The 20,739-nt window shown below is 46.1% G+C and overlaps 1 protein-coding gene across 1 annotated transcript in view; it reads left to right on the top strand.

Moving 5' to 3' along the window:
* Positions 1–4,785: 4,785 nt before the first annotated feature.
* The window catches only part of NEMF (nuclear export mediator factor), a 42,523-nt gene continuing 26,569 nt past the window's right edge, over positions 4,786–20,739 (top strand). The window contains exons 1-15 of the mRNA XM_081196644.1: positions 4,786–4,951; positions 7,087–7,155; positions 7,980–8,082; positions 9,312–9,437; positions 10,033–10,181; positions 12,542–12,609; positions 13,173–13,256; positions 14,727–14,800; positions 15,249–15,319; positions 15,878–15,953; positions 16,393–16,455; positions 16,919–16,996; positions 17,114–17,322; positions 18,872–19,045; positions 19,472–19,535. Of these exons, the coding sequence (XP_081052770.1) occupies positions 4,893–4,951; positions 7,087–7,155; positions 7,980–8,082; positions 9,312–9,437; positions 10,033–10,181; positions 12,542–12,609; positions 13,173–13,256; positions 14,727–14,800; positions 15,249–15,319; positions 15,878–15,953; positions 16,393–16,455; positions 16,919–16,996; positions 17,114–17,322; positions 18,872–19,045; positions 19,472–19,535 (1,467 nt within the window). The 5' untranslated portion in view covers positions 4,786–4,892. The remainder of the gene's footprint in view (positions 4,952–7,086; positions 7,156–7,979; positions 8,083–9,311; positions 9,438–10,032; positions 10,182–12,541; positions 12,610–13,172; positions 13,257–14,726; positions 14,801–15,248; positions 15,320–15,877; positions 15,954–16,392; positions 16,456–16,918; positions 16,997–17,113; positions 17,323–18,871; positions 19,046–19,471; positions 19,536–20,739) is intronic.

Raw genomic sequence — 20,739 nt, 5'->3', positions numbered from 1 at the left:
GATTGGCAAGCCCCAGGCTTTGTGGTTTAACCCACAGCACCACCCCATCATAATATAATATGATAAAAAGGACTTAATATTTATTGCATTCATTGCTTGCTACATAAAACATCTCAGAGCAACTTCAAATTGTAAGAACGTACAGAACCATAGCTGTCAACCTTCCCTTTTTTTGCGGGAAATTCCCTTATTCCAGCATTGTTTCCCGCTGCTAACCCGGATTGTTAGATATCCCGTAGACTGTCCCCGGGACAGGTGAGGCTTCTGCTCCCTCATTTTCGAGGCTGCTGATCCCTTCTTTTCAAATCTGAAAGTTGACAGCTATGTGCAGAACACAAAATATAAAGTAACAAAAAGGAGAGGACATTGTTAACCCAAAGTGCTCATCCTGCAATATTATGATGGCCTAGATGAAGGTCCACCTTGCCAACAAAGGTCCGTATAGTTCAAGCTATGGTTTTCCCAGGAGTGATGTATGGAAGTGAGAGCTGGACCATAAAGAAGGCTGATCGCTGAAGAATTGATGCTTTTGAATTCTGGTGCTGGGGGAGATTCTTGAGAGTCCCATGGACAGCAAGAAGATCAAACCTCTCCATTCTGAAGGAAATCAGCCCTGAGTGCTCACTGGAAGGACAGATCCTGAAGCTGAGGCTCCAAGACTTTGGCCACCTCATGAGAAGAGAAGACTCCCTGGAAAAGACCCTGATGTTGGGAAAGATGGAGGGCACAAGGAGAAGGGGACGACAGAGGATGAGATTGTTGGATACTGTTCTTGAAGCTACCAGCATGAGTTTGACCAAACTGTGGGAGGCAGTGGAAGACAGGAGGGCCTGGCGTGCTCTGGTCCAGGGGGTCACGAAGAGTCGGACACGACTAAACCACTAAACAACAACAACAAGATGAAGGTCCACCAGGCCTGTGTGTTGAGCAAGCTGCTTTATGGAAGTGAGCTGTGCGCAACTTCCAACTGTCAGGAGCGATGCACAGCAGGACAGTGTCTCAAACATATATTCTCCCAAGGCCACATTCCCAGCAATGTCTACACTGGCTTGGTCATGTCCACAAAAGGGAAGATGGCAGGATCCCCAAAGATGTGCTCTGTGGGGAGCTGGCTTCCGGGAACAAATCCAACTCTGAATTATAAGACGTGAAGGCTGACAATATCAACCCCGCTGTGTGGGAATCCCTTGCAGATGACCGCAATACCTGTAGATGGATAGCCAGGTCCTGCATCCACAGTAATGACCAGAGGAGGAAGGAGTGCTTGGAGGAGCGCAGAGAGAAGAAATATAATAATAATAATAATTTATTATTTATACCCCGCCCATCTGGCTGAGTTTCCCCAGCCACTCTGGGCGGCTTCCAATCAAGTGTTAAAAACAATACAGCATTAAATATTAAAAACTTCCCTAAACAGGGCTGCCTTCAGATGTCTTTCAAAAAGAAGATAGCTGCTTATTTCCTTCACATCTGCTGGGAGGGCGTTACACAGGGCGGGCGTCACCACCGAGAAGGCCCTCTGTCTGGTTCCCTGTAACCTCACTTCTCGCAATGAGGGAACTGCCAGAAGGCCCTCGGTGCTGGATCTCGAATGATGGGGGTGGAGACGCTCCTTCAGGTATACTGGACCGAGGCCGTTTAGGACTTTAAAGGTCAGCACCAACACTTTGAACTGTGCTCGGAAACGTACTGATTCATGTCATGATTCATCTGTAGCAGCACAACCGGATGCCTTCATCAGCCTTCAGCTGCAACAAAACATGTTTCACCCCCAAAGGCGCACTCCTCCATTGTCTCCCAACAATGGTGCCACTTTGGCCTGATCCTGCCAGGCTTTTTCTTATGTTCTGCCTATTCTCACAGCAGGTCATTTACACACAGTCTCTAACCATCATGATATAGGCAGGACTGTGGTGGTGTCCTAGCGATCAGCTGTGGGCATCTAAGCAGTTTGGGGAGACACAGCCCACGTAGGTGGGTTTTCTGAACAGAAAAAAGAGTATTTCTCATTATTTTAAGAATAAATAAAAAAATTCCTTCCAGTAGCACCTTAAAGACCAACTAAGTTAGTTCTTGGTATGAGCTTTCGTGTGCATGCACACTTCTTCAGATACACTGAAACAGAAGTTGCCAGATCCTTCTATATAGTGAGAAGGTGGGGAGGGGTATTACTAGAATACCCCTGTAAGACCTATTACAGTCGTTAAGAGTCGTTAAGAGTATTATTTTCCTGTAAGACCTATTACAGTCGTTAAGAGTCGTCTACAGGCTCATCTCAGCTATCTGCCAATCTCCCATTCCCACCACCCTTCTTAGTAATACCCCAACTTAGTTGGTCTTTAAGGTGCTACTGGAAGGAATTTTTTTATTTTGACTATGGCAGACCAACACGGCTACCTATCTGCAACTATTTTAAGAATGTGAGAGGAGCCTCCTGGATGAGGCTGAGGGCCCATCTAGTCCAGAATCCTGTTCTCACAGTGGCCAACCAGATGCTTGTGGGAAACCAGCAATCAGGATTCGACCACAAGAGCCCTCTTCCCACCTGTGGTTTCATAGAATCATAGAAGTGTAGAGCTGCAAGGGACCCATGGGTCTTCTGGTCCAATCCCCTGTGATGCAGGAAACTCAACTAAAGCATCTATGACAGATGGCTATCCAACCTCTGCTTAAAAGCCTCCAATGAAAGAGTCCACAACTTCCTGAGGAAGCCCGTTCCGCTGTCAAACAGCTCCTACTGTCTGAAAGTTATTTATTCATTTGAGAATACAGTATTGATTCAGTGTTTTGATCTTTGCTGCCATCTTCTGGATGATGGACACACAGGAAGCAAACAAGGAGCCCTGGTGTGGTGGCTCTTGCCTGTAATCCCAGCTCCTTGGACCTGAGCCTGGAAGGTTGCTCTAGCTCCAGAGTTCTAGGCTGCTGCTATGGACTACAGTATGTTGTTGAATGAGTGCATTGCTAAGGTCAGCATCAATACAATGGTCCTCAGTGTGTCAAGATCCAACAGGATGCTGAATTCGCCCAGATCAAAGCCACCACCCTGGGCATCCTCTCTTCTGAAAATAAAATTAAAATGCACATGTCTCTGAACTTGTGCAAAGTGCCTATTATCCCTGGAAACAATACTCCTCTTTGCTATCAGGCTGGCTTAAGTCTATCTAGGCACATTTTGAAAATTAGTGCTACGCTTACCCCACTTGTCCAAGCAGTAAGACGTTCCAGGGCGCATTGCATACCCAGGTTTTGTTTTGTTTCCATTAGAAGGAGGTCTCTGGAGACTTACTGGTATTTTGTAATATTTGCATTTATTTGCAAAATTACAGGCTGAGCATGGATGGAGACACTGTTAGGATTACATCATTATTGATCAATTAATGAGTTGCCTTTTACATGCTGGTGAAGGTGATTACGGTCATATAATAAAAACAGCTAAAATGTGTACTGTTTTAAAACTGGAAGGCTGAAAAACAAAAGAATGGTGAAATGTACTATAGTAATTAATTAATTAATAACACAAAACACCTAGGGCAGAGGTGGCTTCATCCAGGTGCAAAAACTTGTCAAAACAAAAATATTCTATATCCACCTGTCCTATAGGCACCACTAACCAGCATTTTCAGAGCCCTGGGACTTTGTTCACACCATCTGATTTTTAACCTTGGGCTCAGGAAAGCAGGTCACCTGATGCCATGCGATTGGCAGGTGGGCACCACTGCCCACTTGCCAAATTTGGCCTCTTATCTGTGTGTGTAGCTTCAGGTAGGTAGCCGTGTTGGTCTGACACAGTCGAAATAAAAAAAAAATTGTCCAGTAGCACCTTATAGAGACCAACTAAGTTTGTTCTGAGTATAAGCTTTCGTGTGTGTGTGTGTGTGTGTGAGAGAGAGAGAGAGAGAGAGAGAGAGGAAGGCATGTAGCCAACCCACTGTGGGATCCAGTTCCCCATCCCCAGATTTGAACACTCAAGGCCCAAATCCACTTTTCTCAAGAATATCCTCTCAGACAGAGCTTACAGAGGCTTAGCTTGGCTCTCTCTCAGTCTGGCCTAACTGCAGTTTTTAATTCTCCCTTTTTAGATTACATCACTCTCAGCTGCTGAGTGGGAGGCCTCTTCCTGCTCCATTCAGAAGCCTTGAGAGAGATCACCTAACAATCAGTAGCCATGGAAACGCATCACCTGTACTTTCTTTAACAAAAGCTGTGCCTGGCAACTTTGTCAGGAGTATTAAATAAGCCTTGCTCCATTAACCCTGTCCTACCCAAGCTCCCCATCTCACAGCAACATGCTCCTCTGAATAAAACATTTCAGAATTCTCCTCCTAAGTGCCAGCCAAACTCCAAACCCCAAGATCTGAATTCAAATCTGTGTATCGGGCTTCTGCCAACAGCTGAGCATGGTGGCACCTTGGGAGGCTGAGGATTGCTCGAGCTCCGGAGTCCTGGGCTGTTATGGGCTATATTATATGCAGAGAAGGTGCCCTTGCTAAGATCAGCATCAATAAGGGCACCCTCTGGATGCCTCGCAGGAGACCTAGGAACACCGCCTTCCGCTTCAAGGAGGAAAGGTGGGGTAGAAATGCAATGCATGAACAAGGTGGAGAAATAGCGGGGACCTCTGAGCATACGAAAAGTGCTTTCCCATCATTAAATTCCTGCACTTCCAAGCGCTGCCATTTCCACGCCGTCCGGCAGAGGGCGGCAGGGAGCTCCTCGCCTTCCCTAACGCCGCGCCCGAACAGTTTTGGCCTAGTGGTCTCGCCGTAGGTCACGTGGCGCGAGGCGCATGCGCGCGGGCGATTCGGCGCCTGACAGGAGGAAAAGCGTCCGGCAGCGCGGCGGCGAGGGAAGGCCGGGCAGAGTCCGCCGCGGAGAGGAGAGGCCCGGCCATGAAGTCCCGCTTCAGCACGGTCGATATCCGGGCGGTGATAGCCGAGCTGCGCCAGAGGTAGGAGGGAGCCTCGTGACAGGCGGGCGGCGGCCCCGCCCCCGCGACGACGGAGGCCCCGCCCACCTGGGCATTGGCCCCGCCCACAGCCCCGCCCCTTTACATCTCCCCGCCCTCCTCCAATCAGGTGCCTCCCAGGAGCTTTGGACTACAGTTCCCATGAGTTAGCAGGGCCTGGTGGGAGTTGTAGTCCAAATCACGTGGCAGCTGGCTGGGGGTCGATGAGAGTTGTAGTCCGAAACCTCTGTAAGGCGCCAGAGGAAGGAGGAAGGCTGGTCTGTACGTGATGTTTCCCCTGGTTGTCAGACCAGGCAGAGGCAACCTCGGCCCTCCAGATGTTTTGGGACTACAATTCCCATAATCCCTGACCACTGGTCCTGTTAGCTAGGGATCATGGGAGTTGTAGTCCCAGAACAGCTGGAGGGCTGAGTTTGCCTATGTCTGTGTTAGACTCCTAGCAGTGTTCCCCAAACTTGGGTCTCCAGTTGTTTTTTGGACTCCAATTCCCATCATCCCTGACCACTGGTCTTGCTAGCTAGGGATCATGGGAGTTGTTGTAGTCCTAAAACAGCTGGGGGGCTGAGTTTGCCTATGTCTGTGTTAGACTCCTAGCAATGTTTCATAATAATAATAATAATAATAATAATAATAATAATAATAATAATAATAATAATAAATTTATTATTTATACCCCGCCCATCTGGTTGGGCTTCCCTAGCCACTCTGGGCAGCTTCCAACAAAATATTAAAATACATCAAACATTAAAAGCTTCCCTAAACGGGGCTGCTGTGAGTTGGCAGACTCAGGGTTCCCCAAACTTGAGCTTCCAGCTGTTTTTGGACTCCCAATTCCCATCATCCCTGACCACTGGTCCTGCTAGCTAGGGATGATGGGAGTTGTAGTCCAAAAGCAGCTGGAAGCTCAAGTTTGGGAAACCCTGAATCTTCCAACTCACAGCAGCCTGTGTAGCCAGTGGTCAGGAGTGCTGGGAGTCAGAGTCCAGCAACATCTTAAGGGTCCTCTCCTGATCCTGAGCTACATTCTTTCACCTGCCAATTGAAGGCCGCTGGCATGGGAGCACTACTATACGGGCAACTCACAACTTGCACACATTTAATTTGCATGCACTGGGCTTTATGCACTTAGCAAAAAAAGAAAAGGAAAGTGGGTGGGATTCACCGGGGCTACAGATCCCAGTCTTCTTTCTTTCTCCCCTTGTTCCTGATGTAGATCTTCCCTGGTGGGGAGAGGGTGTGTGCTATTTTGGGGTCTGCCTCAGGTGCCAACATATCTTGGGCTGGCCCTGTGTAGGACCAGCCACATATTTTACAGTGGTACCTCTGGATGCGAACGGGATCCGTTTCAGAGCCCCGTTTGCATCCTGAAGCGAACGCAACCCACGTCTGCGCGGGTCGCGATTCGCCATTTCTGCGCATGCGCCTGACGTCATTTTGAGCGTCTGCACGTGCGCGAGTGGCGAAACCCGGAAGTAACACGCTCCGTTACTTCCGGGTCGTCGTGGAGCGTGATCTGAAAACGCTCACCCTGAAGCACATTTAACCCGAGGTATGACTGTATTTGTCTGATTTTTAGACCCACGAATACGTGTCACATTGATTCTATCTCACGACAGTCATACCTCGGGTTAAATATGCTTCAGGTTGAGCATTTTCAGGTTGCACTACGCGGCGACCCGGAATTAACAAAACCCATTACTTCCAGGTTTTGCCACTCGTGCATGCGCAGACACTCAAAATGACGTCACGCACATGTGCAGTCGCGCAGTCGCGTGTTACGTTCTACTCTGGATGCGAATGCGGCTCCAGAACGGATCCCGTTCACATAAAGAGGTACCACTGTAGTCCTGTTCCAAGATAATCAGCATAGAAGACTACTCCAGATTGGACTTAGCCCAGAAAGATGTTTGTGTTATAATTAATTCGTTGTCCTTTTGATTTAAGAAGCAGTTCTTTCACTGCCTCCTCCAGCCTTAACCACAATAAGATTAACAGTTGCTCTTTGTTAAAAAAAAATTTGAGTCAGTGTTTGCAACAAGAACAGTCTTCTATAAATTTCCTTACACTGGTAAAAATATAAATATATATGTCTTTTCTCCTCTCTCTCTTTTTTTTAGCTTGTTGGGAATGAGAGTAAACAACGTTTACGATGTGGACAATAAGACATACCTTATTCGCCTTCAGAAGTAAGAGCTGAAACTTCCTTGTTTTCTTTAATTCAGGAAGCCTTTGGCTCTCCAGATTTTGCTGGATTCCAGCTCCCATCAGTCCCAGCCAGCATGGCCAGTGGTCAGGGAGCTCTAGTCCAGTAACATCTGGAGACTCACAGGTTAGTCATCCCAGCTCTCTTCAGAGTATTTCTAACTTTTGAATCTGTATGTGTGTCTTACATGTATCTCAATCTTCAGTGAGATAAAATAGCCAACCAAAACTAGAACACTATGTATGAAAAGGAAGTTGGAACACGGATCTGTTTCTTATGAATGTAGACTTTTGAATGTAGTACATGAAATCAAGATGCATTAAAATTAATGGGACTTTTCTTCAAAGATACAGGTGTATGTTGTCCCCTCTGCTTTCTGTGAATGATTACAACCTCTCCCTCTTCTTCCTCCCCTGCATAGCATGCCCATGTTATGTATTTTCCTGGTGCTGTTGTTAAACGTAGGGAGAAGGTTCACCTCTCCTTGCTTTTCCAAGAATCTTCACACACTACTTTCCCTGAGTTTCTAAACATTGTTTAGTTCATAAAATTTATATACTGCTTGATTGTTAAAAAGATCCTTCAAGTGATTACTCGTGGGAAACCTCAGTTCTGGGGAACTTTATGATTACCAACTGCATAAATTTATTACGAGCGAGTGGATGCCAGCATGCAAATTCAGTGTTTGATTTTGAAAAAATTAAAAATGCAAGCTTGCACTTCCCAGAGGAGGAAGAGCATGTGTTGCGCCCACATCTACGCCAAATCTGTGCCTAGATGCTCCCTGATGCCTTCTGTTGTCATTAGGCCAGACCTCAAGGCTACGCTTCTCCTAGAATCTGGAATAAGAATTCACACAACAGAGTTTGAGTGGCCCAAGAACATGATGCCATCTGGATTTGCAATGAAGGTAAATGCATCTTTCTCTGCAAGCTGCAGATTTCTGGGGCGGAGAGAGAAAACATGCCAAGCCGCTAATGTTGTTGTTTCATCTTTGAGGCTAGCCATACAAGCATTTTGCATTTTCACGTGTGAACCTTGCAGTATGAGACTACAGACCCAAATAACAGCAAGGCTTGTGCCTTGGTTTTCTCTTGTTGAGTGGAGAGCTCTCACCTGTCCTTCTCCTGGCAGAGTAGGTGAATAATTCCACTCCATGCTCTAAGGCTTTGGAGTGTTTTACATAGAAATGTGTGTTCATGTGGCGGAGTGAGTTCTGGAAGCAGGCAGGCTAGCAATATCTGCTGAAGACTCAGCAGCCAAACAAGTGATGGGGAGGTCTTTGGGTAGCTTCTGCCAGACCTTCCCCATAGATTTTTCTTTTTTTTAATACAGTTAGACTTCATGTTGGGACCCGGGTGGCGCTGTTGGTTAAACCACAGAGCCTAGGGCTTGCCGATCAGAAAGTCGGCGGTTTGAATCCCCGCGATGGGGTGAGCTCCCGTTGCTCGGTCCCTGCTCCTGCCAACCTAGCAGTTCGAAAGCACGTCAAAGTGCAAGTAGATAAATAGGTACCGCTCTGGCGGAAAGGTAAACAGTGTTTCCGTGCACTGCTCTGGCTCTCCAGAAGCAACTTAGTCATGCTGGCCACATGACCTGGAAGCTGTATGCCGGCTCCCTCGGCCAATAAAGTGAGATGAGTACTGCAACCCCAGAGTCGGTCACGACTGGACCTAATGGTCAGGGGTCCCTTTACCTTTACTTCATGTTACATCCATTTCAGGTTGCGTGTTTTCGTCTTGTGTCCCGTGGCAACCCGGAAGTACTGGAATGGGTTACTTCCAGGTTTTGCCTCTTGTGCACGCACAGAAGCGCTAAATCGCACCGCACACCTGCGCAGACGCAGCACTTTGAGTTGCGGGTTTTTCACGTTATGGATGGGCCTCCGGAACGGATCTCATCGGTAACATGACTACCACTGTAGACTCTCCCCAACACCATGCTTCTCCTGCTTTTATCAGGCCATTGTTCAACTATATCAAATGATCCAAAAGTTTATGACAGACTATGATATCTACATTTTTATTTATTGGGTGTAGGAGTCCTCAGCTACCCTGGCTTTTTGCGGGGGGGGGGGTAGCAAACCACTCTGCCTCATTGTCCCTTTGTGAGACCTGTTTGTGCTCTCCCCGCTGACAGTGTCGCAAGCATCTGAAGACCAGAAGGCTTGTGAGTGTGACGCAGCTTGGCGTCGACAGGATAGTCGATTTCCAGTTTGGGAGCGACGAAGCTGCCTATCACCTGATTATAGAGTTGTACGACAGGGTAAGTGGAGGGTGAAAGAGCTGCGGGGCTTGGAGGCGAAAAGGCTGGTCTCTCCCCCTTGTGCCGCTGCTTTGTTACTTGGGGGGAAGGCTCTTCGTTTTTGTTTCGAATTTCCTTTACTGCCATTACTAACAACCCAAAAGGGCAGTAGCAGGGTATTGCGTCATACCATATGCAAAGCAGACAAGCAATAAATAAATAGTAATTAAAGACATCCAAATTTCCCTAGGTAGCATGGATGGTGAATGTTGAACATCTAAGTCCACAGCATAGGAACTAAAATTGCAGCCTTGTCTTATGACTATTTTATTACTTTCCACAATAAAGTGTCTTGAAGCTGCTTACAAATCCGCAAAACAGCCTGACACTTGAGGTGTGTCCTTTATTTTTGTGATCGTAATTTGATTTCAGCTGTTTTAAATACAGCGTTTTAATGTTACAACCTGCCCAGGGATTTTAGGGTGAAGGGAAGTAATTAATAATAATACTAATAATAATAATAATAATAATAATAATAATAATGCTAACACAGGGAGAGGCTCCATTAAGACTTTATAGGTTGAAACCCGCATTTTGCTGGGAAACTCTTTTGCAGGGCAACATTGTTCTTACTGACCATGAATACCTAATACTGAACATCCTGAGGTTTCGCACAGATGAAGCAGATGATGTAAAGTTTGCAGTTCGGGAACACTACCCGGTCGACAACGCCAAAGCAGCAGCGCCGTTGCCCAGTTTGGAAAGGTACCTCTGTTCTTTGTGCAGCATTTAGTTTGGGGGAGAAAGCAATATCTGCACCTGCCCCATCCCTCTCCAAGAACTGAGTGGAGCTGCTTTTCAGAGACCCGCTTGCTGGGCTGTAAAGTGGCTCTGGTTTGGGTTTGACACCCAAAATAATAATAATAATATCTTTATTGCCATTGCCCCCTTCGGGGACAACGAAATTACTTGACTGCTCCATAAAAACACTAATTAAACAATACAGTATAATACAGCAAGGAAGATTAGATGACTTTCAAAGTCCAGGCTTCCCATTCAGGGCCGAGATCGCTCTGGAGAAGAAGCTGTTCTTAAGACAGCTCGTTCTTGTCTTCATCGTCCTGTATCTCCGTCCTGACGGCAGGAGCTCGAAGAGACAGTGACCAGGATGCGATGGATCTTTTACTATGTCCAGTGCCTTCCTATGGCACCTTGTGGCATAAATCTGCTCTAAGGTGGAGAGTGGGCAGCCAACAATGCTCTCTGCTGCCTGCACAACCCCAAAATGATCAAGGGGAATGGAATGACTCCCCTGTGAAGAAAGGTTGTGTTGTTTGGGACTTTGTAGTTTAGAGAAAAAGTAAGTAAGAGGCAACATGATAGGAGTTTTTAAAAAATTTGCATGGCACAGAAAAAGGAGATCGAGAAATGCTTTTCGCCTCTCATAATGCTGGAACTGGTGGGCCTCCATTGAAGCTGAGCGTTGGAAGATTGAGGACAGAAAAAAGAAAGGACTTTTTCACACAGCACAAAGTCAAACTGTGGAACTCCCTGCCACAGGGGGCAGGGATGGCACCAGCCTGGGATTAGACAAGTTTTTTAATTTATTTATCATTTTTATTAAATTTTATTAGATGTTACAGAAAAATGAAAAGAAAAAAAAAGAAATACCGTATTTTTCGCCCCATAGGACGCACCTAGTTTTTTTTTTGGGGGGGGAATATTTACCCCCCAGGCATGGGGCTGGCGCGGGGGAAGCCTGAGCTTCCCCCGACCCCAGCCCCCAGAACAGCCTGCTATCCGCAAGCCTAGGGAGCCACGCCGGTCTCCCCAGGCTTGCGGACAGCTGTGCGAAGCCCGGGCACGCTCTTCAGCGCGCCCGAGGCTTCGGAATGCAGGCAGCTCTGCGCAACCCTCCGGAGCCCGGCGCGAAGCCCCATAGGACGCACACACTATTCGCCCCATAGGACGCACACACATTTCCCCTTCATTTTTGGAGGGGAAAAAGTGCGTCCTATAGGGCGAAAAATACGGTAGTAACAATACATAACCATACAAAAAACATTTATCTACACAATTTTCCAGAATGCAGACTAGAAAAGAAGATGAAAGATGAAAGAAAGAAAGAAGGAAAAGGATGAAGAGAAAAAATACTTTCCATAATCAATAATTCCAAATTCATACTTCAAACAGTACAATATTTAAATCCTAGTTAAAATATTATAAAAGACTTCCACTGCATTCACCACACATCTCTTGGTTATCTATTTCACCTTTACATCTGTTCTTCAGTCACTTCCTTTCCTTAAATTCTTTCATAGTCCGTCTAATCTTTGTACTTTCGTGTTTGATCCCTGTTTGTGTAAATATTCATTTAAGCATTCCCATTGTTTCTGTACCATCGTTTTAGATTTATGCCTTATTATGTCCGTCAATTTTGCTAACTCCAGATACTCACATCGTTTACTTAGCCATTCCCTTTTTGTTGGGATGTTATTTCCTTTCCAGTAACTGGCCACCAACATTCTCGCTGCTGTTGTTGCGTACAGGAATATGTTAATTTTATCTTTGGGGATATGGGATTAGACAAATTCATGGAGGTGGAGAGGGCTGTCAGTGGCTACTGGCCACCACGGCTATGCTCTGTCTTCGCAGTTAGAAGCAATACAGTCATACCTTCATGTTGCGTCTTTTCACGTTACGTCCCGCGGCAACATGGAAGTACCAGAACGGGTTACCTCCGGGTTTCGCCACATGCACAGAAGTGCCAAATTGCACCGCACACCTGCGCAGACGCAGATCTTCAAGTTGTGGGCGTTTCACGTTACGGATGGGCCTCCGGAACGGATCCTGTCTGTAACACGAGGTACCACTGTATTGCTTCTCAATGCGAGTTGCTGGAAACCAGAGGAGGCGAGAAGGCTCTTGCACTCAGATCTTGTTTGCAGGTTTCCCATGGTCATCTGGCTGGTCATTGTGAGACAAGGAGGCTGGACTAGATGGGCTCTTGGTCTGATCTGGCAGACCCTTCTTATGTTCACAATGTGCTTTCCTCTTCAATATCATTCTATAGCAATGTATTCCTTTTGGGGGGGTGACCTTCCTCCCCATTTCCCACTTAACAGGTTGACAGAAATAATAGCCAGTGCACCGAAAGGGGACCAGCTAAAGAGAGTCCTAAATCCTCACCTTCGTAAGTACCATTTATGTTCAGATTGAAATCAGCAATAAGCTATGTTCTGTTTTTCAAAGTTTGTAAGCAACTTTGAGCCCTAGGGAAGAAAGCAGGGTTACAAATATATCTAACCTCAAATAACAGGTATATTTCTTCCAGTAATAGCCAATTGCTTTTGAGAGCTGTAATGTTTTTGAGATGTGCAAGGTCTTTGCCGCGATACTTAAAATGACATATATTTGTTTGGGGCTGGGAAGGGACAGACTAAACAGATTGCTGATTCAGGTAGGTAGCTGTGTTGGTCTGAGACAGTCGAAATAAAAAAATATATAAAAATTGTCCAGTAGCATCTTAGAGACCAACCAGGACAAACTTAGTTGACCTCTAAGGTGCCACTGGACAATTTTTTTATTTATTTAAACAAATTGTTGTTGAAGATGGAGGCCTCTTTATCCCCTGTGTATAAAATGTCCCATATTCTGCCTTGTTTGAAACAAATTCCTTGGGGTGTGTGGTTTCTTTTAAATCCATGTCTCTGGCTAATTGTTAAATGGTCCTCTCCCTTCCTCCCCTTTGTATAGCTTATGGAGCCACACTTATCGAGCACTGCCTTATGGAAGCGGGAATTTCCAGTAACGCCAAAGCAGAACAGATAGAAGAGAAAGGCAAGTGACCAGACATTTCATCGCGAAATGCGCCGCACGCTCTTTTGCATGTCACATGACAGAGTTGCATAATGGCTGGTATTTCAAGATCTTTGTGTTACGCAGTGTGGTGTATCATTTTAATTTCATCTATTAGGCCTGGCTAATTCCCTGTTTCTTGTGAGTGGTTCCCTGACGTACGAGTGGTGTTAAGTCGATCATCTCAGCAGTTATCACCAATATGCTGCTGAAAAGGTTAAAGGTGTTTGTATAGGGTATATATTTCAGCTCTGATCATTACGGTCTGTCATTTTTGCACCTCATTCACCTCCGAACCTACACTTTCTTTCTTTGCATACCTGCCAGCTAATATTGTGTGCATGAGTTCTTGAAAGCTTAAACCATAATAAATTAGTTATCCTATAATGCACTGGTTGTCAAACCTTTTTTTTCCTGGGCCACACTTTCAGAATAACAATTTGCTCTTAGCAATTTTTTTATTGCTAAGAAATACACGGGGAAGCAAAAAGAAGCAACAACTAGCAACTGATTTATAACACAGAACACAATTGCTTTATAATACAATAATGGGACACCCAGAAAGTATAAAACAATGCAGCTTACATAAGAACATGAATCATTCTCAGACTATAATTAGAAATGAGCATCTTATGCATGTACGTGTACCTACTCCATGAGAGGTGTGAGCTTTTGCCAGATAACCTCATTTATAAAGAATATTTTTATACTATACTACACCGAAATGTTTAAATGTTTCCTTGATTGTCTTTGAATCTTCCACCACACTTGCTATCCTCTCCTGCCACGCCAATCTTTGAGAACCACTGCTTTAAGGTGTCACTGTACACAGCTGATGCTTTGGAAATGCTTAATTCTTATTCTCCTAAACCAGCCTTGGGGCAGTCTGCAGCTCTGGGCTTGATCATATCCCCAGCATCTCTAGGCAAGGCTGAAAAAATACAGTGGTACCTCGTGTCGCATAACCTCCAGGTTACAGAATCTTCGGGTTACTACCGCAGCAAACCCGGAAGTGGGTTTGCCACTCGCGCGTCTGCAGAAGAACTCTGCGGCGCTGCGTGCGTGTGCAGAGGCAGTCCTCTGGTTACAAAATTTTTGGGATACGGCCGGGCCTCCAGAACGGATCCTGTTCGTAACCAGAGGTACCACTGTTATCCTGTCTGAAACCCTGGAGAGTTTGCTGACAACATTGAGCTTAGATCAGGGATGAGGTACCTGTTGCCCTCTAACCTTTCCTGGAGTGCATCAACACCAGTCAGCATCCATCAGTGGTCAGAGATTATGGGAGTTGCAGTCTAATAGTGTTTGGAGGCTCCAGGTTCCCATCCTGGGATTAGGTGGGCAGATTATCTGATTTGGCCCAAGGCTGCCTCCAGTATGCAGAGAATATGCTGTAGCACGGCAGGAAGCCACAGAATCAAAAATCTTGGATTCCATTTTTTCTCTTTTTAGATGTCGAAAAGGTACTTGCTGCGCTACAGAAAGCAGAAGAATATATGGCGATCACAGACAACTTTAACGACAAGGTAGCTCATGGTTGAAGCGCTCTGGTTTTTGCACACCCCACGGGTTCCAGAGGAGCAGTGTTCAAACATTGCCATTGTAGATCTTCCAGGGAGGGGTGGGTTTAGTAAACATTCTCAAGCTCCCTAGCCCAGAAGTGGAGGAAGTCTGGGACCGTGATGCAAAAGGCAGACTTATTGGACCAAGGAGGAGGGGAGCCCAGAGAATCTCACGCAAAAATAGCTGTGGTTTCACCCTTCTCATATCAAATAATGTATTCTGGAGAAGGTGTACAAATTTGGATTTTGTCTCCTATCCCCTCACCCCAGGCAGTCTTGTAGGCTCTGGTCTAACTCGCCGTTATTGATGGCTAGCTAAAAATAAAAACCATAATAATCACAATAATTCCAAGAAAAAGAAAACTGAAAAGAAATTCTGCTCAGGGTTTCTCTACTTCTCTTTTTTTGGCAGGGTTATATCATTCAGAAGAGGGAGAAAAAGCCAAGTCTGGAACCCAGCAAGCCTCCAGAAGAAATCCTCACGTATGTATTTTGAAGGGAGACTCCTTTTTGGTCCCTCATTTTCCTGCTGGTCATAGAATCCTAGAATTGCAGGGTTGGAAAGGGACCTTAAGGGTCATCTAGTCCAACCCCTGCAATGTAGGAATCTCAGAGAACAACTATGTTTACAAAAAATTGTTAACAAAATGTATGACATTTCAACAGTTTCTAATTCATGAAATCTTAATTGATGTATACAATGCCAAAATAATAACGGCACACGCAACTCAACATCTCAAAGCCAAATAGTCAAAATATTCCTGAAATACGTCCGTGAGAACAACTCTCTCTGTGTGTACTTGTGCTGGTGCTGTCCCAACGGAACTCCGACAACGAGATACGCAGATTTCAATCTCTGTTTCGTGAATCTTCTTAGGATTGGCCCAAAAAGGAGCTATACAACGGCAAGTCCATGCTCCACTAAATAAGTCAGCTACAACCTTAGAATGACTCTGCTCATTTTTGATGCAGCCTAGAATAGCATTAGCTGCTTTTGGTTTGCTGCTGCTGCTGCTACATTATCCAATGTGTGTCTTGCAGATATGAGGAATTTCACCCTTTCTTGTTTTCGCAACACACAAGATGTCCGTACGTGGAGTTTGACTCTTTCAACAAGGTACGGTCCTGTGTTTGATATGTATTGTATTTTATAAGTGGAGTGTAATTTTTTAATTGTGTCAGGCGGTACTGGGAAGCCCCAGTGGCCACTGAGTTAGAATCCTGCCAACTGTTTGTGGCTGCAGCAAGATGGATCTGAATGCAGCATAGCGGTTTAAGAGCCAAGTTTAGGATTTTGAGTTACAGATTTTTGAAGCGGCGGGTGGTGGCATCTGTACTTTTGGGCGTCACCAGAATGTGGAAGCTGCGACACAGAAAGTTGCTTTGCTCAAGTGAATTCTGAAGTTTGAGATTGAAGGAAATCTAACTCAAGGGCCTTTTTGGATGTAATTGGTTTTGTTCTGAACTTTTATTTTTTATGAGAAATGAAAAGCAACTTCCTGATACATATATATATATATATATATATATATATAAGTTTTCATCTCTTTTGGAAGGCAGTGGATGAATTTTACTCCAAGCTGGAAGGACAGAAGATAGACCTGAAGGCATTGCAGCAGGTACTGATCCTGTTAAAGAATTAGCATTTGACACAACACCTTGTGGCTTCCTTAAGGAGCCAGTTGCCAGCTGTGGATTGTCGTTCAGATGGGGAGAATTTTACTTTTGCCCCTGCTGAGAACCCTAATAGCGTCAGCATTAGAGGGGAAAGTTTTGCTGCTGTCAAACACACATGGAGCTCTCTGTGAGATAGCTTCCCTGCTTTTGCTAATACAGAGTAAGGCACAGCCTTGGCTCCTGCATCTTGTCAACTTGGGGTGATTCAGGAGATGAACTGCCTGCCAGCTGCCTCCAGACCTGCCAGGTCTACTCCTTTCCCCAGTAGACCAGAGTGGCTCCTTCTAGCTACCTACTTGCAGCCTCCCCTCCCCTCCTGCTTTGCCTTCAGCTCACGCTGCCTGAGTTGGCATGAGCATCAAATCACCACCCGTCTTTCTTTCCTCCTTCATTTTGTCCTGAAAGGAGAAACAAGCACTAAAGAAGCTGGAAAATGTTCGGAAGGACCATGAGCACCGGCTTGAAGCTCTCCATCAAGCTCAGGTAAAGGGTTGTTATCGTACCACCGTGATGACTCCATAAATTGTTGGCTTCAGTCCATTTGTCATACTCCAGAGCATCTCAGCTGCTGCTATTTTGGTCTCCTTCACTTTCCCAAAGGAAATTGACAAGGTGAAAGGGGAGCTTGTGGAAATGAACCTGGAGATAGTTGACCGAGCCATCCAGGTGGTCCGGAGCGCCTTAGCCAACCAGATTGACTGGACGGAGATTGGCGCTATCGTCAAAGAAGCCCAGGCACAGGGGGACCCCGTGGCAAGCGCCATCAAAGAGCTGAAGCTGCAGACCAACCACATCACGATGCTCCTGAAGTAAGCGCCGGGCAGGTGGGAGAAACGCGCTGGAAAGGGGTGGGTGGGGTGTGTGTATTGAAACTCCTTTGTTAGGCGGTTCAGGGTTAGGCAGAATTGGGGGAGTGGGACTGAGAATAGCTGAAAATGGGACCTCACTGCTTGATGACAAACTAACCCTCCGAGGACCAAGTGCTGGAGCAATGGGAGTGGGGTCCCTGTTCCAGCAAAGACAGTATTGGGTTCTTATCTGCAATTTAATTGGATGAATAAGCCCCAGCCCCAGCCTGGATTGAGGCCTGTAATCTGGAGAATATTGGGAGTGCTACTTGGGTACCACTGAAATCAGCAGTGCTGAGTCTTTTCCTACAAGGAGCTCTTTTTGTAAATTGGTATGTTGTTGTGTTATATTTATATCCCGCCCACCTGGCTGGGCGGATTACAGCATATATAGAAGCACAGCAAAACATCAAACATTAAAAAACAGACTATCCTATACAGGCAACAAACAAACCAATAAATTAGTAGAAATCAATAATAACAATAGTAACAATAATGACAAAAATGAACACTTTATGTTTATACCCAAATTAAAATAACCGCCAAACCCAGCTGAACATTTAACCAACCCCAACCCGACAAAAACAAAACTGAGGAGCCAGAGAACTGTTTAAAACATTGAAAAAATTTTAGCCAGTTGTCTCAACCCAAGAGTTGTCCCAGCAATGTCCCTCCAGCCTCCCCGGAGCCTATACATGCTTATACATGAGCCCAATAGGGACGTGGGTGGCACTGTGGTCTAAACCGCTGAGCCTCTTGGGCTTGCCAATCCGAAGGTCGGCGGTTCGAATCCCCACGGCAGGGTGAGCACCTGTTGCTCTGTCCCTGCTCCTGCCAACCTGGCAGTTCGAAAGCATGCCAGTGCAAGTAGATAAATAGGTACCGTTGCGGCAGGAAGGTAAATGGCATTTCCGTGCGCTCTGGTTTCCGTCACGGTGTTCCGTTGCGCCAGAAGCGGTCTAGTTCTGCTGGCCACATGACCCGGAAAGCTATCTGTGGACAAACGCCGGCTCCCTTGGCCTGAAAGCGAGATGAGTTCCACAACCCCAGAGTCACCTTTGACTGGACTTAACCATTCAGGGGTCCTTTACCTTTTTATACATGTGCCCAGGAGCATATGGAGGGTGTCATATTGGCTACCCCTGCACTAAGTAGTTGGACCTCAGCTCTTGCCCACCCCTGCCAGCGTGGGATGACTTCCTTTCCCCTCCCTATGACTGACAGAAGCAGAATAAACCACACAGAACAGACAACGGAAAACACACATGACGTGTGTAATAACTCTGCTGAATTCAGCTTTCTGGGCACAGAAAACAATGCAGAATTTTACTGTATTATTAGGCCGCAGATCATGTGCGCAATCAACAGAATGAATGGGAAATCCTGGTCAGAACTTTTCAATTAGTCTTCCTGCAGCTAGCAGTGTACATACTTTTAAAAAATAAAATAAAAAAGGGTAGACATTTTTGGCGCCGGACTTTTGCAATGCCTGTCTTTTCTGCTTGGCTAGGAACCCTTACATGCTCTCAGAAGAGGAGGAGGAAGAGGAAGGGGAGGTGGCGGAAGAGCCGCAGAGCGGGAGGAAGCAGAAAAAGAAAGCCAAACCGCTTCCCAAGCCCCAGAAGAACAAGCCCCTGCTGGTGGACTTGGATCTCAGCTTGTCCGCTTATGCCAATGCCAAAAAGTAAGGGTCTCAAGTGTTTGGCTGGGGTTGCCCCCTGAAAGCGGCCCTGGGATATAGGACCAGTTTAGTGCCAGTGAATCAAGGGGTTCCTCTCGCCTCCTTAATTGCATTTCTTTTGGTCCTGCCCAAGGCATCAAGTCAAGATCTTTCTGAGATCCATTCCTTCAAATCTCTCTGCAGAGCATTAGGCCAGCTTTCCATTCCCACCCCCACCCCTGACTTATTCCAGGGAGTCATTAAGTGTGGACGAAGCGCTGTGATTAGCACTCCTTCCGAACCAATTGACAATTCGCATCTTCCAAATCATGGGTTCTGCGCTATTTATGTGGGCATATAAGGCATCTTGCATAGAAAGGCAAACGGGCCATAATCCTAACGGAAGAAGGGAATGGGATGGAGACATTGACATGGCTGCTTCTCTCCCAGGTATTACGATCACAAGAGGCACGCAGCCAGAAAAACCCAGAAAACGGTGGAAGCTGCAGAGAAGGTGCGTTGATGATTTCTTTGCCTTTCTTCCTTCAAGACACTTTATGGCAGCAGCCATAAGCAACTCTTTCCAGTCTGCTTGGAGCTTTTCACAATTTTCGTGGTTCGTATACATCGACCGAAAATAAGCTCCGGTACAGTGGTACCTTGGTTTAAGAACAGCTTAGTTTATGAACAACTTGGATGAAGAACGCTGCAAACCCGGAAGTAGGTGTTTTGGTTTGTGAACTTTGCCTTGGAAGCAGAACATGTTTCGCTTCCTGTTGAGTGAGTTCCATTTGTAAATTGAGTCCCCTGCTGCTATGGGAAAGCACACCTTGGTTGAAGAATGCTTTGGTTTAAGAACGGACTTCCGGAACGGATTAAGTTCGTAAACCAAGGTACCACTGTACTTGAAACCTCCAGCCCATGGGCCCAGCCAAGCCTGCCAGGCCTGTGAATTTGACCTCCGAATCTTATGCAAACTAAGCGCACTTGTCAGTCACCTGAAGTCATATTGCGTCCTGCACAGAGATCTGTTATCTCTGATCTAAGTGCTAAGTACTAAGATTGAAGACAAGGGATCTCTTCTCTTTCATCTTAGGGCTAAGTGCTAAGATCAGAGATAAGCCTCTCTTTGCTCTTTCGTAGTAAAATCTGGCAGTGCACATTTTTGCACTCTCATCCCATGGTGCTAAGATTGGAGGTAAGTCTGAAAATGGCCAATGAAGGGGTATGGATCTGGCCCTGGAGCTGAAAAAGGTCTCTTCCTGCCTGCAAAAGGGTCTCTTCCTCCGCCCCTGATATAATGGTTTAGTAGCAAGTGAGCCGAATTCAAGAGAACAGCCTTGTGGAGTCCGGGGGCAAACCCTCCAAGCCTGCTGTTGGTGAATCCAGAGTGTCTGCTTCTGATCCGGCAGCAGTTAAGAGCAAGATGGTCAAAGGCAAACATGTCGTAAGCCGACCGCAGGTATAGGCAGCACATAGGCAGGTCCAGGAACAGAATACTGATTGTTTTGAGCATCTGCCATTTGCATTGCTTACACTACTTCATTGTAACTTGGGAGATCTCTTTAAATTCCAAATTCTAGTTGCTGGAAATCACAGGAGGCGAGAACTGCTCTTGTGCCCCAATCCTACTTGTTGTTTTCCCACGGGCAACAGTTCAGTCACTGTGAGAACCAGATGCTGGACTAGGTGGGACATTGGCCTTATCTAGCAGGACT

This window comes from Podarcis bocagei, assembly GCF_964188305.1.
Source record: "Podarcis bocagei genome assembly, chromosome: 1".
NCBI classification, from domain to species: Eukaryota; Metazoa; Chordata; class Lepidosauria; order Squamata; family Lacertidae; genus Podarcis; species Podarcis bocagei.
Note: the sequence above shows the minus strand (reverse complement) of the source record. Positions and strands in the feature narration are given on the sequence as shown.